The sequence below is a fragment of the Bison bison genome, unplaced genomic scaffold, assembly GCF_000754665.1.
Source record: "Bison bison bison isolate TAMUID 2011002044 unplaced genomic scaffold, Bison_UMD1.0 scf7180017864089, whole genome shotgun sequence".
In the NCBI taxonomy this organism is placed as follows: Eukaryota; Metazoa; Chordata; class Mammalia; order Artiodactyla; family Bovidae; genus Bison; species Bison bison.
The window spans coordinates 1,409,982-1,424,357 of NW_011494661.1; the positions used below are offsets into that span (position 1 = coordinate 1,409,982).

The 14,376-nt window shown below is 53.3% G+C and overlaps 3 protein-coding genes across 3 annotated transcripts in view; 1 reads left to right on the forward strand and 2 right to left on the reverse strand.

Moving 5' to 3' along the window:
* Positions 1-2,379: 2,379 nt before the first annotated feature.
* Positions 2,380-4,023, reverse strand: FAU (Finkel-Biskis-Reilly murine sarcoma virus (FBR-MuSV) ubiquitously expressed). Its single transcript, XM_010838043.1, has 5 exons — positions 3,913-4,023; positions 3,563-3,645; positions 3,326-3,470; positions 2,720-2,775; positions 2,380-2,553 (listed from the first exon to the last, which is right to left on the reverse strand). Exons 2-5 carry the CDS (start codon positions 3,635-3,637, stop codon positions 2,428-2,430), a joined length of 402 nt encoding a protein of 133 aa, XP_010836345.1. The 5' UTR covers positions 3,638-3,645; positions 3,913-4,023; the 3' UTR covers positions 2,380-2,427.
* Positions 4,024-4,152: 129 nt separating this feature from the next.
* Positions 4,153-8,147, forward strand: MRPL49 (mitochondrial ribosomal protein L49). Its single transcript, XM_010838045.1, has 4 exons — positions 4,153-4,257; positions 5,601-5,751; positions 6,535-6,659; positions 6,771-8,147. Exons 1-4 carry the CDS (start codon positions 4,180-4,182, stop codon positions 6,915-6,917), a joined length of 501 nt encoding a protein of 166 aa, XP_010836347.1. The 5' UTR covers positions 4,153-4,179; the 3' UTR covers positions 6,918-8,147.
* The window catches only part of SYVN1 (synovial apoptosis inhibitor 1, synoviolin), an 8,223-nt gene continuing 1,899 nt past the window's right edge, over positions 8,053-14,376 (reverse strand). Inside the window, 16 exon segments of the mRNA XM_010838044.1 lie at positions 8,053-9,268; positions 9,344-9,495; positions 10,315-10,501; positions 10,583-10,738; positions 10,831-10,959; positions 11,236-11,290; positions 11,292-11,400; positions 11,495-11,611; positions 11,707-11,772; positions 11,845-11,944; positions 12,039-12,165; positions 12,804-12,907; positions 13,330-13,378; positions 13,506-13,658; positions 13,748-13,840; positions 14,066-14,214. Coding sequence (XP_010836346.1) covers positions 9,162-9,268; positions 9,344-9,495; positions 10,315-10,501; positions 10,583-10,738; positions 10,831-10,959; positions 11,236-11,290; positions 11,292-11,400; positions 11,495-11,611; positions 11,707-11,772; positions 11,845-11,944; positions 12,039-12,165; positions 12,804-12,907; positions 13,330-13,378; positions 13,506-13,658; positions 13,748-13,840; positions 14,066-14,197 — 1,836 coding nt within the window. The 5' untranslated portion in view covers positions 14,198-14,214 and the 3' untranslated portion in view covers positions 8,053-9,161.

Here is a 14,376-nt window from a genome sequence, read left to right on the forward strand (position 1 = left end):
GCTTTGGCAAAACCCAATCTTGACTAAACTTGAAGCCTCACGTGCTGCTGTCCATGGGGTCGCAGAGTCGGACACGACTGAGCGACTGAACTGAACTGAACTGACCTACTCTAGGCCACTAACTGTGCCAAGTCGATGGGAGATGAGGCGTCTCTGCGCTGGAGGGGCAACCATTCTACTAGGGAAGAATGGAAGGAGAGTGAAAGGAAGACCAAGGAGGGGTACTTAGCCTAGACAGGGTGTGTGGGGGGCATTTCCCCTCTTGAGGAAGCAACATTAAAATTTTTGAGCTCCTCCCTGACTTCCAAAGAAAATACACCGAAGAGCAAAATGAGATGGGGTACCTGTCCTAATGGAACTGAGTCTGTGGTAGACTGGGGATGATGACTCACCAACTGTGCCCAAAGCTATTAAGCCTCGATTTATGGCACCCATGAGAGCTCTGGTTCTTTGGTGCCTGCCTCAACTTACTCATATCCAGTCCCACAACTAGTCAGTTCTACCTTTAAAATACCTTGTTTTTATCTCAGTATGGATCATCTATTTCCCTACCAAGATCTGGAAGGATTTGAAGAGTCTGTTCATTTTTGCATCCCCCCGTCCCAGGTGTCGCTGAGATTTTTCAGGCAAGAGTACTGGAGTGGGTTGCCATTTCTTTCTCCAGGGAATCTTCCCGACCCAGGGATTAGAACCCAGGTCTCCCGCATTCCAGGCAGACGCTTTACCATCTGAGCCACCAGGGAAGTGGGTTCCCAGGTGTTGCTAGTGGTAAAGAATCTGCCTGCCAATGCAGGAGACGCAAGAGACAGGGCTTCAATCCTTGGGTCAGGAAGATCCCCTGGAGGAGGAAATAACCCACTCCAGTATTCTTGCCTGGAAAACTCTTATGGACAGAGGAGTCTGGCAGGCTACAGTCCATGGGGTTGCAGTCGGACATAACTGAGCAACAGTACACACACACCCACACTACCCCTGGTGGTCTAAGCTTCTTGTTCTTCAATTAGACGACACCAGCCTAACCAGTTTCCTTTTGCCAGCCCTCCAGAAGTCAGCCAGAGAAAGTAGATTACAAGTCATATCCCAGCAGGCCCTACTTTAAAACCCTGGTCTGCACTTGGACTGAAACCACACTCCTCTCCACATCTGACAAGACCCTGCAGGATCTGCTCCACACCGCCAGAGTTCTCCTGGCTGCAATTCACCATCTCACCACTTAATCATTTCCTGTTTAAGGTCTCACATATCCCATCCTCAGAGACCTTCCTAGGGTAGTTGTCTGTCCACCACTCACTTCCTCTTTCATTACAGCATCCTGCTTACTTTCTTGTAACTAGTAACACTTTTAACTAGTTTTCTTGCTTTCCTCACAAGAAACTAAACTCCTAAAAGAGATGGGGCCAGTGTCTTTCTAGAAAGCTCACTATAAAAGACAAAAATAGCCAGTACATTTGTGTACTTTTCTAGATGGCAGGAGCTGATATAAACACTTTATATCCTTTAATCCTCAAAAGCAACTCTCAAGAGACGATGGCAAGGACTTCCCTGGTGGTCCAGTGGTTAAGACTCAACACTCCCATGCAGGGGGCTCAGGTTCAATCCTTGGTCAGGGAACTAGATCCCTGATAGTGCAACCAAAGTTCCCCATTGAGCTACACGGATCTGGGAGATGGCAGCAGTGGACTTCTCTGGCAGCCCAGTGGTTAGGACTCAGTGCTTCCATTGCCGGGCCTGGATTCGAGCCCTGGTTGTGAAACCAGAACCCTGTAAGCTGCATAACACAGTTAAAAAAAAAAAAAAAAGCAAGCCAGTCAGTGAATAAATGGAACAAGGATCCAGACTCAAGACAGTCTGGAGCCCAAGGTCTTTACCCCATAGTATGCTGTATCCCAAGAACCATGAGGTTCGAAAACCTTAGCAGAATCAATGTATATGCATGTGTTTCTAGCAAACTTTAATCAGCTCCAGATAACTCCACTTCTGGGAGCACTGAGCCCATCAACCAAGCAACCTCACCTGTGACGTCTATGATTAGGTTAGCAAGGCCAGGCAGGAAATCACAACAGATGATCACTGCAGTGCCAATGTGATCAGACAAGACTTTCTAGAGCCAGGGTAGACCAGATTCCTGACCTGGACTCCAGGAAGGCCACACCTATTCCCAGTGCAGAGAAACACTAAACTGCTATTCCCCCAAGGGCTGGTCTCTGTGGTTACCAATTTTCACAGGAAGTTTTTTAAAAACATGTTTACCATTCTTCCACTCCCGTCCAGTCACTGAGTCCATAATGCCAGGAAACCAAAGTGAGGCCTGTTCATACCACTAGCCCTAGAAACCACATCATTCCCTCAGGCCCCGCAAATGAAGATGAAACGATGGTATGACTGGGTTAAGTGGCTTTATTAGAGAAAGCCAAGATTACAGAGGACTTAGGAGTTAGCATTAGGGCCCTTCTTCTTGCCAAAGGTGGGCACTACATTGACAAAGCGCCGGTTGTACTGCATACGCCTCTTGGCCCTGCCCGTCTTCTTCTTCTTCTTCTCTTGCTTGGCCACCTGGGAAAAGGGAGGGATGATCAGACCAGGGTTGCCTCTTCTAGGCTTTCCTTCTGGCTCATTGCCAATAACAAAGAAACCGAACAGGGCAAGAGCCCAGGGTTTTGGCTTAGCTGTGCCAGAAAAAAAACAAAATCCAAACACCACCACCAATACTCTCACTTACCTTGGGAGTCTGACCTCTCACTTTCCCAGCACGGGCCAGGGAACCATGGACTTTACCTGTAGTGGGAAAGGAGGACAGCAAGCAGTTAGAACAAGGCGGCACCACGGAGCAAAATCCTTTTCCCCTCAACTTAAGGTTTTAAAGGCAAAATGGGCCCAAGAGGAAATGAAAACAAAGTCATAGCGATTTGAGCTCTGACCAAGAACGTCTAGTCTGGTACATTCTGGGGTGTCACTTTAGAATTTTCTAGCTCCTGACTTTAAACAAGACCTAAGGAAGCTTCGGGAGATAGTGAAGGATGGGGAAGCCTAGTGTGCTACATACAGTTCATGGGGTCGCAAAAAGAAGAACACATTTAGCAAGTGAATGACAAAGAGCCCTTTGGTGATCTGGTCTGACGACCCAGTTTTAGCGAGAAAACTAAGACACAGACAAGAGTCTATCTGGTAAGTGACTGAAACAGAACTACACTCTGGCTCAGTCTCCCGTGGACCGCTCAGAAGTTCCTTCTGAGGGAGGTAAACAGGAAGAACCACCTTGGATTGAGGACACACTCTACACCCAAAAGATTACAAGCGGTTCAAAATACAGTCCTCCCCAACTCACCTCCAAGCATGCGGCCGGCTACTTCCAGAGTGCTCAGAGCCTCCACCCCACACTGGCCCAGAGTAGCCTCATCCTCTAGGGGCGTGCCAGCCAAGAGCAGGACTTGATCTTCTGGAGCGATGCCCTCCAACGAAGCTACATGAGCCTATGGAGAAAAACAAGGTTCAGCGTTCCCGCAAGGAGCGAGGATGAAGAACACACACACAAAAAAAACCAGACGGCACCAGGGAGTCTTACCTTGATTTGGGCGACCGTCTCCTGGCCGGTCACCTCCAGAGTGTGTAGCTCCTGGGCGCGGACAAAAAGCTGCATGTTGGCGACTGAAAAAAAGATAGGAAGGGTGGTTTCTTAGAGAATAAATACTCTGGGAGAGACGAGGATCGGTAAATGGGTGGGCGGCCCGGGATGACTGCGCAGGGAAGTAGGTGGTCTCGGGGTCTCACGTGGGTAAGGCCCGAATTGCCAGGGAGGATCGACGGGAATCAGCCCCAAGAACAGTCCCTCGTTCCCTGTTTTTTGCGCGTCTTCTAACCTCGAGGCCAATCTGCTATTAAGTCCTTCCGATCCACCCGTAGCCCAACTCTTACCTAGATCGCGGACACAGCTGCCGCTACCGCGAAGATGGAGTCGAGAAAGAGGAAGGAGCTAGGAAACGCACGTCCTCCCCGCCTGTTGCGTGCGACGTCACTGAGGAGCGACCGCCAAGGCCTCTGATATTTGTACCGCCCGAAGGGGTTCTGGCTCCGCCTCTTTGTGATTGCGCAGGCGCCTTCTCGGTCCTGGGCGGGGCGAACAGAAAGGGGCGGGACCAGGCTGATTGCGCGCGCAGAAAGCTGGTTGGGGGACAGTTCAAGATGGCGGCGGCTACGTTTCGGTTTGTGCTGCGGGGCTGGAGAACCGGTGTCCCGCCGGGCTGCGGATTACGGCGACTGGTGAGAGAGCTGATCCTGGAGCTGGGGGCAGAGGGCTAGGTGTGAGGCTCACTGTGTGCCTTATAATCTAAAAACTGCGCCTTCCCTAGGGGGCACTTTTCTGGAGCTCGGATACAAGATTGACAGAGAAGGTTGCAGGGCCTGGAGCGCGTTTCCGAACGTGGGGCTTGAAATATGATCGGAGGACAACTTGAGTTAATTAAATTAACAGGATTGAAATATGATTGGAGGACAACTTGAGTTAATTAAATTAACAGGTGAAATATGATTGGAGGACAACTTGAGTTAATTAACAGAATTGAAATATGATTGGAGGACAACGAGTTAATTAACAGGACAACTTGAGTTAATCAGCACAACTCGCTCTCTAGTTTTTTCTTTTTTTGGCTGCCTCCTTTTTTTTTTTTTTTTTTGAAGAAGCCGTTCCAAAGGGTGAGGATTGGCCCCACATCATTGGCGACGCTTTTGGGAACCTAAGACTCAAGATATATAGGCCACTTCATCTTTTCATTCTCATTGTAACCCTGGGAACCTGGGCTTTCTGTTGGGAGTATGGAAGGACAGACTGTAATGTGACCTTAGGTATATTGTTTGCTAATGTCTTTATCTGTCTTGGATGTACAAAGGAGGTAGTAAAACCCCTAACATGTCGAATTAAAAGAATTAAGTGAAAACAGTACCCGTAAGCACTTAGTGCTTGGTTATGTCCATATGAATTTGAGCGTGAAATGCTCCAGGTGAGGGAAGGTCACTTCAGATGAGAGTGAGTGGGAAATTATCACGATTGCTAACCCAGTCCCTAACCCAGAGGTAGAATATTTCAGTAGAATCTTCAGAGGAAACTAAAATATTGAAAAATGCCGGATTGGTCAGACCTAGGGTTACTCGTCTTTCCAGAGGTATACACACACTTCTCATTTGAGTCCCACAAAAATCCTGAGAGGCAGGCCCTTCTGAGTTCCTGACTGGTACCCTTTGTTGTTCAGTCACTAAGTCGTGTCCCCCATGGACTGCAGCGCACACCAGGCTTTGCTGTGCCTGTCCTTCACTATCTCCCGGAGTTTGTCTATTGAGTCCATGGCGCTAACCATCATATCCTCAGCCTTGTACCCTGAGGGTAACCCTGTACCCTCAGACTTGTACCCTGCAGCCTGGCAAACTCAAGTCTGGTGCTTTCCTACCTCCTGACCCCAGGAAAGGGGTGGCAGCGCAGTGAGCGGCCTTTTACTTATACTAGTTAAACTCCAGCCTTTTATTTATGCTATTCTTTTTGCCTGTAATGTTTCCTTTTTCTACTTAACTGAAGTTCTGCCAGCTGATGGATTTTTTTTTTTTTGTCTCAGAGCCAGACCCAGGGGACTCCTGATTACCCCCGCTTCCTGGAGTCTGTGGATGAATACCGTTTTGTGGAGCGCCTGTTACCCCCCACCAGCATCCCAAAGCCCCCAAAGCACGAACATTATCCCACTCCTTGTGGTTGGCAGCCCCCTAGAGGTGAGCTGGGTGATGGGGATAGCTTGAAGGCTGCAGGGAAACATCTCCCTCCCTAGTGGTCTCTCTGCCCTGGCCCAGGCTCTCAACTCCCCAGAGGGTTACATTGAGATCACTTAGAGCTAGCATCTTAGGTTCAACGAAGAGCTGGGGATTGGATACCTGTTTTAGTAGGACCCATCCATTCACACTATTGGGGTGAGGTCTTCTCATGTGGGAAAAGTGAAGCATAGAGAGATGATCCAAAAACTTCCACCCCGGCCATAATTGAGACATGGCTTGGGAGTTGGGCAGCTGTGTCCAGGTTTGGTTTTGCCGTGCATTTCCAGTATTATCTAGTTGCTTAGCTTCTCCCAACCTTAGTTTCAGCAAAATAGAGATCATCTGCTCAGCACATTAAAGTGGATTGTGCAGAGCTCGGTCTGTGCTAGGTATTCAGTTCTTGTAAATCGCCATCCCTTTGTGCCAGATTGAATTTAGCCTCCCTGACCTAGTGGAGAAGGGCAACGATTGGCTCCAGAGGGGGACCCAAAGATCCAGGGAGGCATAGCCCCGACTTCATTTCTTCTTCAGCACCTGCTGGTGCTGGGCCTGTGCTGGGCCTTGAGGTACCAGCGTGAACAAGCTGGTCCTGGCACCAAACTTACGGAAAGAGCGGGTCTCCTGATCTGAAGCCTGGAGGTGGCTTTGCCCTTGTGTTCACTGACCCTCTACACATGGGGGAGAAAGGCGAGGTGAGAGGAAGTCTGAGGACATTTGACTTATCCCTGTCCCTCTCTGTCACAGACCCCCCACCCAACCTGCCCTACTTCGTGCGGCGCTCTCGGATGCACAACATCCCAGTCTACAGGGACATCACGCATGGAAACCGTCAGATGACTGTGATCCGGAAGGTGGAGGGGGACATTTGGGTAAGTGGGTGGGTAGGTCAGGGTCCAATTCTGACCTTTCAGGGCTGAAGGGACAGGAGCCTCTGGAGGGAAGGGTCTCCTGACCAGGCCTGATCCGTCATCTTCCCCTAGGCCCTGCAGAAGGATGTGGAAGATTTTCTGAGCCCACTGCTGGGGAAGACACCTATCACCCAGGTCAATGAGGTGACCGGTACCCTTCGGATCAAGGGCTACTTTGATCAGCAGCTCAAAGCCTGGCTCCTGGAGAAGGGCTTCTGATGCCCAGCTGAGCAGCCTCCGTGATAGTGTGCCCCTCAGACTGCAGTCCTGGGGATCCCAGGAGGAGGGAGGCTGTTGGAGCAACAAGGAAAGAGGGGGTACAGAGACCAGGGCTGAGGGCTTTTGGAGCAGGCCTTGCATGCATAAAGGAGGAAATGGGACTCGGTATGGGTTCCAGCACTGGGGGAGGGCTGTCTAACATTGGAGACACACCAGAAACAGCCAAGCTTGAGGGGAGTGTTAATTGCCTCCCTGCCCTACTTTGGCGTGATCCTGCTCTCCCTTCATTGGAGCTCCTTGACTTGAGCTACTCAAGCTTTAGAGGTTGTTAACTGCCCCTCTCTTGAAAGCAATAGCCCAGCCTGGTTGACCGGAGGGTAGCCCAGGGCACACCCATTGGGCACATTTCTTCCTTGGCCCACAGACCTTCACTGCTGCAAAAAATCCTTGAGCCCTTCTTCTAGGTCAGATCTGGCTTGGTAGAGGCTAGAGAACCCAGGATGACTTAGACACAGATCCTGGAGGTCTTCATTTCCAAGTGCCATGCACGTCAGACCCTGGGCTCATTCCTTTTACCCATGGAGAGGTAAAAAGTGGCCTCTTTCTCATTCTGTATTAGAGTTGGACCTGACTGGGTTTCTAGCTCCAGGAATCTAAGTGATTAGCTGGCCTGCAGGGCTCCCTGAGAGTTCCTGGCGTAGCCCACAGCCATCCCTCCCAGGTTGCTGACCTGGTATCAAGGCTGGACAATACTGAGGCAGGAAGATACTGACCTTTTGTCCCTATCGTCCTATCCTGCCCCAGCCAAGGAACCTTCACACTTGCCTCACCTTGGGAGTCCTAAAGGCAGGAGACCTGAGATCCACCCCCACCTCAGCATCAGGCTGCTTCAAGACAGGGTTCAAAGCATGGCTCCCCTACTTGCTCTGACCTCAGGCAAGGTAGTTACCCTCTCTGGGGTTCAGTTTTTTCATATGTAAAATGGGTTTATCTTCCGAAGACCTTAATAATTCAACACTGCCCAGGGACAGTACTGCTTTGTATAAATAAACCCGCAGATTCCAGGCCACTCTTAAGTCTACAACCTGAGTTTAGAAAAAGGGAGTGTGGCACACCAATCCTATCACACCAGTTCCACCAGTCATTAATGCAAGTTTTTATTTGGCTGTATATACAATTTAAGCTATTAAAATTTGTACAATATTTACAAATTAAATAATCATCTGAAACTGTCTCCAGCAACTCTTGTAACATAAAACCAAGGGGAAAAAGACAGGGGCAGGCAAGGCCTTGGCTCCTGTGGGCCCTACCTGGCCCAGAGCCTTTTCTAAACTGGAAAGATGAACTCAGCACTCCTGCTTCCCTTTCCTGGGGGTCAGGCATTCCAATTCAAAATGTAAGCCAGAAGACAGCAAGGAAATAACTCCCATTCTTCTAAACTCAAGAAAAATTCTGCAAGTTAAGAAGTGGCCTTTCCGTAGGTTCTGAGGCTTGCAGTGGTTCAGAATCAGACACACGAGCTCTCAGCCTAGAGTGAGGCTGCCCGGTGCCTGCTGGGTGAGACCAGAGTCTCACCTTAAACTACAGGGAGAAAAGGGCCCGGGGGGGAGGGGCAGAGCAGGGCCCCTCGGTGCTGTCGCCTGCCCCTCCCCCCCCAGATACTCCTTTCCCTGAGTTGTGTGGTTGCCAGTAAGACATGGAAGTGCCACAGGGCACAAAGGGCACAGCAGACCACCGCAAAGAGCTTCCGGAGAGTTTAGGTAGGAAAAGAGGTTAGGTACCAGTCTTGGTGGGCGGGCCCAGGAGCAAGTTCCTGGCCTGCCTCCAGCCCCTTGAGTCCACACTCGGGAACGGGAGCTAATACTGTTCGGCACTGCAGCGTGACTCCACACACAAGTGGGACTCAGAGGGGCTGCCCCTTCTCCCAGAAGGGCACTGGGGGGTCAGAGGGCGTCTCAGATGCTGCACCTTTCTGTCTTGATGGGCCCAGCAGAATACAGGGCTGAAAGGTTGGAGAAGCAGCCTGGAAGTGACCCCAAATCCCCATGGCTGCCAGGGGACTGCAAGGGCTGGGGTCAGCTGGAGCCTCCAGCCTCTTTGCACTTGGTCTAGGGTGCCACCTCCTCCGCCTCAGAGCTGGGCTTACTGCTCCCTGGTGCAGGGAGGGAGGGAGCTGGCACTTGGTGGCAGGACGTGTCCCAGCGAGGGCTGCTCGAGAGGGGGCAGGTCAAGACTGGGGCGTTGTCAGTGGGCAACAGGGGACTCCAGCTTTTGTAGGCGGCGGCGGCGCAGCTCCGCTGCATCAGGCTCCCCATCTTCAGGCAGCTCCTCGGTGCCCGCTGACTCAGGAGCTGGGGACAGAGAGGTCCAGGAGTGGAACCCAGACAAGGCCCCTGGCCCACTCCCTGGGGGCTGACCGCAACTACCTGAAGGCTTCTCGGGTTCAGGGGCTGGTGGGGAGGCTCCCGGGGATGGGGTGGTGGCCTCAGAGCTGGGGATGCTGGTGGAAGAGGTGGCAGCAACAGCGCTAGGGGCAGTCTCCTCAGTGGGGTTAGCTGCGGTGGCAGGCCGGGGGGGCCTAGGAAGAGAAGGGATGAGAGGAGGGCGTGGCGTCCTGGTCTGACTGGACAGACTCTGCACTCGGTGCACCTCGAAGGGTGAAGGCCAGCACCGACGTCACCAGTGGACGCTGGTGAACACGTGTTGCGTGACTCCTTGAAATTCTGTACCACAGACCGTAAACCACGTACAGGCAGGGACTTCGGGCCGCGTTCAGTTACACTGCTGAGTCCCCATCTGAGGTGCCAGGCACCTTCCAGACCAACTAAGACAGTCCACTGAGTAACCCACAAAGCACACGAGTCTCAGACTCAAGCTCCCCTCCAAGTCTGTACTGACATTGCTGGGTACCAAGCACTTTGTACACGTTCCCTGCGAATAGGAATTAGAACACCTCTATTCAAATAAGGTAACGAAGGTCACAGAGTGAGTGAGTGATAGGATTGGGACTTGAACTTGGGCCAGGCTAGCTCCAGGTGACTTCATCTGCTGTCTCAGATCAAGGGCCGTGATTCCCAAAGTGCCAGCCTGTGTCAAGAGGGTGTACATGATAAAACTGAAGTACCAGGAATTATGAGTAATCTGACTTTAGGAAAGTATAAAGGAACAAGATTCAGGTCAGCTCTTTGATAAACCCCACTCCTCCGCAGATCCAGACAGGCCTTGTGCAGGGGCAGGATAAAAAGACACTGAGAACCCTGACACTTTGGGTGTGCCTACAGGTAGGATGCACGAATCAACGGGTGGCAGGAGAAAAGGGCCGAAAACCATCACTGGGGGCCTGCTCTCGGCAGCTCCACACCCCCGCTGCCCGCCCTGGCCCCAGGTGTAGACGTACCCCAGGGAGGCGAGCACGGTGAGGTACTGGTTGATCTGTAGCATGGCGGCATCCAGCAGCGTGTGGATGTTGCGCAGGCTCTGTAGCCGGGCCTCCAGGTGCTGTCGCTCATGGCCTTCCAGAGCCCGCAGCTCCTCTGGGGTCAGCCCAGCAAAGCCTGCAGGAGGCACAGGCATGGGGGGGAAGGCTGAAGGGAGAGAGAGAGAGGCTCAGCCTGGGCCTGACACCCCCCACCTCCCCAAACCACCCCTGGAGAGGCCCCACTTACCAAAGGGCGGAGGCAGCGGCATGCCCATCCAGGGAGGGGGGAAGGGGAAGCCGGGGGCAGGGCTGGCCTCCGGGGAGGAGGCAGGGCCAGGTGCTGAGGCAGAGGCGGCAGTAGCGGCTGTGGTTGTGGCTGCTCCATTGGGCCGAGAAAGGGCAGCTGAAGAGCAAGAACAGGAAGTCAGCAAGTGTCGACGGGCCTCTGCTTCCCTTGCTTCCATCCCCTGGCTGATGTGGTTCCAAAGGGCTCACCTGCACTGGTGGACGGAGGGGCCACAGCCTCTCCTGAGCCGGGGGGAGGTGGGACAGGCGGGAAGGGGCCCATGGGGGGCCACAGCGGGAACATGCCTGGAGGGAAGGGAGGCAGGAGGCCCTGGGGGACTGCAGAGAGAAGACCGGTGGTGAGAAAAGGTCCAAACTGAGACAGATCCAGGATGCAGGGCAGGGGGTCTGGACGTCCTCTGTCCCCACAGGCCCTCTCTGAGCTCAGCACAGATCACTTGTGACTGCAATCATCTATGTCTCTTCCTGTGACCAGCCCTTGTGGCCCCCCCACCCCGTCTAGAGGGCAGGGACTCTTTCACCTCAAGATTTCCCATTCCCAGTCCAGGGCAAGTACCCAACAGTGTTGGATGGCCAGATGAAGGGGCCACTCACAGTTGGGGGGCTGGGGCAGGAGTGGTGGGGCGTGGGGGGCAGGTGGTGGCCCCTGGATCTGCAGGCTCAGGGGGCGGCGGTGACTGGGTCGGCAACGATGCCCGAAGGACGTCCATACGGCAGGGGGGGCAGGTCTGCTGCCGCTGGAACCAGGAGCGCAGGCAGCTGGGGGTCAAGACCAGGCAGTGGTTGGCAGGTCCCTGGGGTTCTGCCTCCCAGAGCCACCCCTGATGCCCAGGCTCCTCTGGGCCTCTCCCACCTGGTATGGAAAATGTGGTTGCAGGGCAGTCTCTTGGCACCAGTCACCATCTCTTCTCGGCAGATAATGCAGACATTGTCCATCGCCTGCAGTTCCTCTGGAGTGGCGTCTGGATACCTGGTCAGAACAGGCCAAGGGCACGTCAAGACCAGAGCTGGAGGCAGGGCACCTGGGGCAGAGCTTGGGCGAACAGCTGGGACAGGCCCACTTACAGTGTGTTCATGTTGCGGATAGCTCGGCGAGACATGATGGCGTCAGTCACAGCTTTCTTGAACTGCCTGAAAGGACAGTTTCAGTAGAGGGGGGAGACGGGGAGGGGTCGACGGTGTGGCAGGGCCAGCTAGACTCACCTCATGGCCAGGTACATCGGCCGGATGGCGAAGAGAGGGAACGTATGCACCTTGATCATGATGGTCATGAAAGCCATGTACAGCAGGACCTTGATGAAGCCTGGGCGTCAGGGGGACAGAGAGTGGCAGGTCACAGGACTTGGTAGGCAGGGCTGGGGACACCGGTACAGGTTGGGAAGGTCCAGGCTCCTCACCTGTGAACAGCTCGGTGTAGAGCATGTACACAGCCTTGTTGTCCCACGGATTTTCGCTCTGGAGGTCCACGGAGTGTAGCACATACTTGATGAAGATGGTGAGCACCATGGTCATCAGGATGGCATACTGGGGGGTAGGAGGGGCAGGGAACATAAGAATGCAGCCCCCTTGCTCCAGCCCAACTCTGCTATCCCCAGGCCTGTGCGCAGCAGAGTGCCACAGTACAAGCACAGGCCTGGATGCCACCAGGGTCCTCCTCGCTTCTCCACTCACTAGCTGACGTGACTTTCAGCAACTCACTAGACCACTCTGAACTTCAGTCTGCATGTCTGTCAATGACAGAATTAACTGCTCCTGTGTAACAGTGTTGCTTTGCTGATTAAAACAAATGCAGGTTGTGCTCAGCACAGGGCCCGGCATACAGAAAGCACTCAACAAAGATGAACCATCATCACCAGACACGCCTCCCCAGCTGTCCATCCAGCTAATTCCCCCTGTCCATTAACAGCCAACTCCTCTGGCATCAACTTCCAGGAAGCCTTCCCTGAGCAACAGGTCAGGGCTCCTCCACACATGCCTTTCTAGGCTTTGCCCACTCTTCTAGGAGTGTGTAGTGGGCAGGGCTGGGACTGACTGACAGCTGCTCCTTGGTGGCCACACGGGCTGGCCACAGAGCAGGTGCTCAGTAAAGGTCTGTGAAGTGATTCAAGGCACGTGCAGTGCCACCTCAGGCTTGTCCTCCCAACCTCCCAAGCCAGTTTTACCTCAAAGCCAAACACCAGCTGCACAGAGGCCCCTCGGGTCAGGATGCTGTGATAGGCATGGCTGACGAAGAGGAAGTCCAGGATACCCAGGAGGAACATAAGGGCTGTTGGTAATGGGACATAATGGGAGGTTGGTGGGGTCAGCCCAGGGCCTGACAGCCACTTTCTGCTCCAAGACAGCTCCCACCCTCAAGCCCACCATGGCCCCAGCCATCTAGTCAGGTGGGCACACTCCACCAAACCCAGCCCGCTGGGATTTCTGGTTCTGCCTAAGGGTGGCCCAAGCTCCAGGTGAGGAGGCAAAGAGCTAATAAGGGGCCAGGCAGTTGAGAAGCCCTGGAGTGGAACAGGGCAGAGATGATGCAAATTAACTTCCTAAATTATCTTTCCTGTACAGCTGTGGGTGGAGTGGGCAGCCTATGCTCTATGGCATGCTCCATGGTTAATGACTTTTCATGTTCCAGTCCTTCATGGCGCCTCTTCTCCCTCCAGCTCCCTCCTCTCCACTCCCGTGGATCTCACTCACAGACAATGCGGCAGTGAAAGAGCCAGGAGATATTGGGGCTGCGTTCCATCTGAGGCAGAGCAGAAAGGGGGCCTGTCAGGAAGTCTGGGGCTCACCCCACACCCCCAACCCAGCCCTCACTCCATGAGTCTGCCCTCCAGCCATTCTGCTCCAGAGAATCCCCTGACCCAACTCACAAAGTCCACACGGTCCTCAGCCAGCCAGTGAAAACACTTGAGGAAGAGAAGGAGAGTAAAGAGAGCAACAAAGCGGGGGCTGAAGTCGTCCCGAAAGACGGTGAAGGCCAGACAAGTCTCAGTGACAGCATACCAGGAACGTTCCAGAAGGTGCTGGAGGTTGAACAAGGAAGGATATGGAACTCAGACATTCTGTTTGCCCAGCTCCCTGCCCCTCACCTTCGGAGCCATGAACATCTTACCTCCATCTCTGCTGCCCTCAGCTGTCCGAAAAACACCTTGCCCATCACCTTGCCCAAGAGGAAGACAAGGACAAAGGCCTGGATATACAGGACCTAGGAGTGAAGACAGGCTATGTTTTGAGGTCACTTTCTGCCTTGTTCTGTCCGGGGCTCATCATTCAAGAACCTCTCCACATCCCCATCACAACTGGTTCCAAATTACGTCTGGCAGCTACTTCACTTTTGTCCTACCTACCTGACCTTTAGCCCCACCCCTGTCTGAAGCAGACTCCTCCTTGCCTCCCAGGGAGTTCCTCCCTCCCTGAGCCCTGAACTCACTGCCATGCTGGGACTGGACTTGGTCAGGTACACCACCGTGGGGTAGAACTGGTGCTTGAGGTAGTAGGCATGAGCCACTACGGCCCCGGTCAGCGCCAGGCTGGCCGCCATCATCACGGCAGTTCGGAACATTGCCCCGGCCTGAGGACCTGCAAGGGGAAAATAAAGAATTGTTGATGCCCATACCGTGCAAGCTTAGCACCGTGCCTGAGACGCAGTGTTAATAAACAGGAGAAAGGAAAGAAAACCTCACTTCATCCTCACCATCATGGCGTCAAGAATAACATATGCTTCTCTATCTTACAAATTAG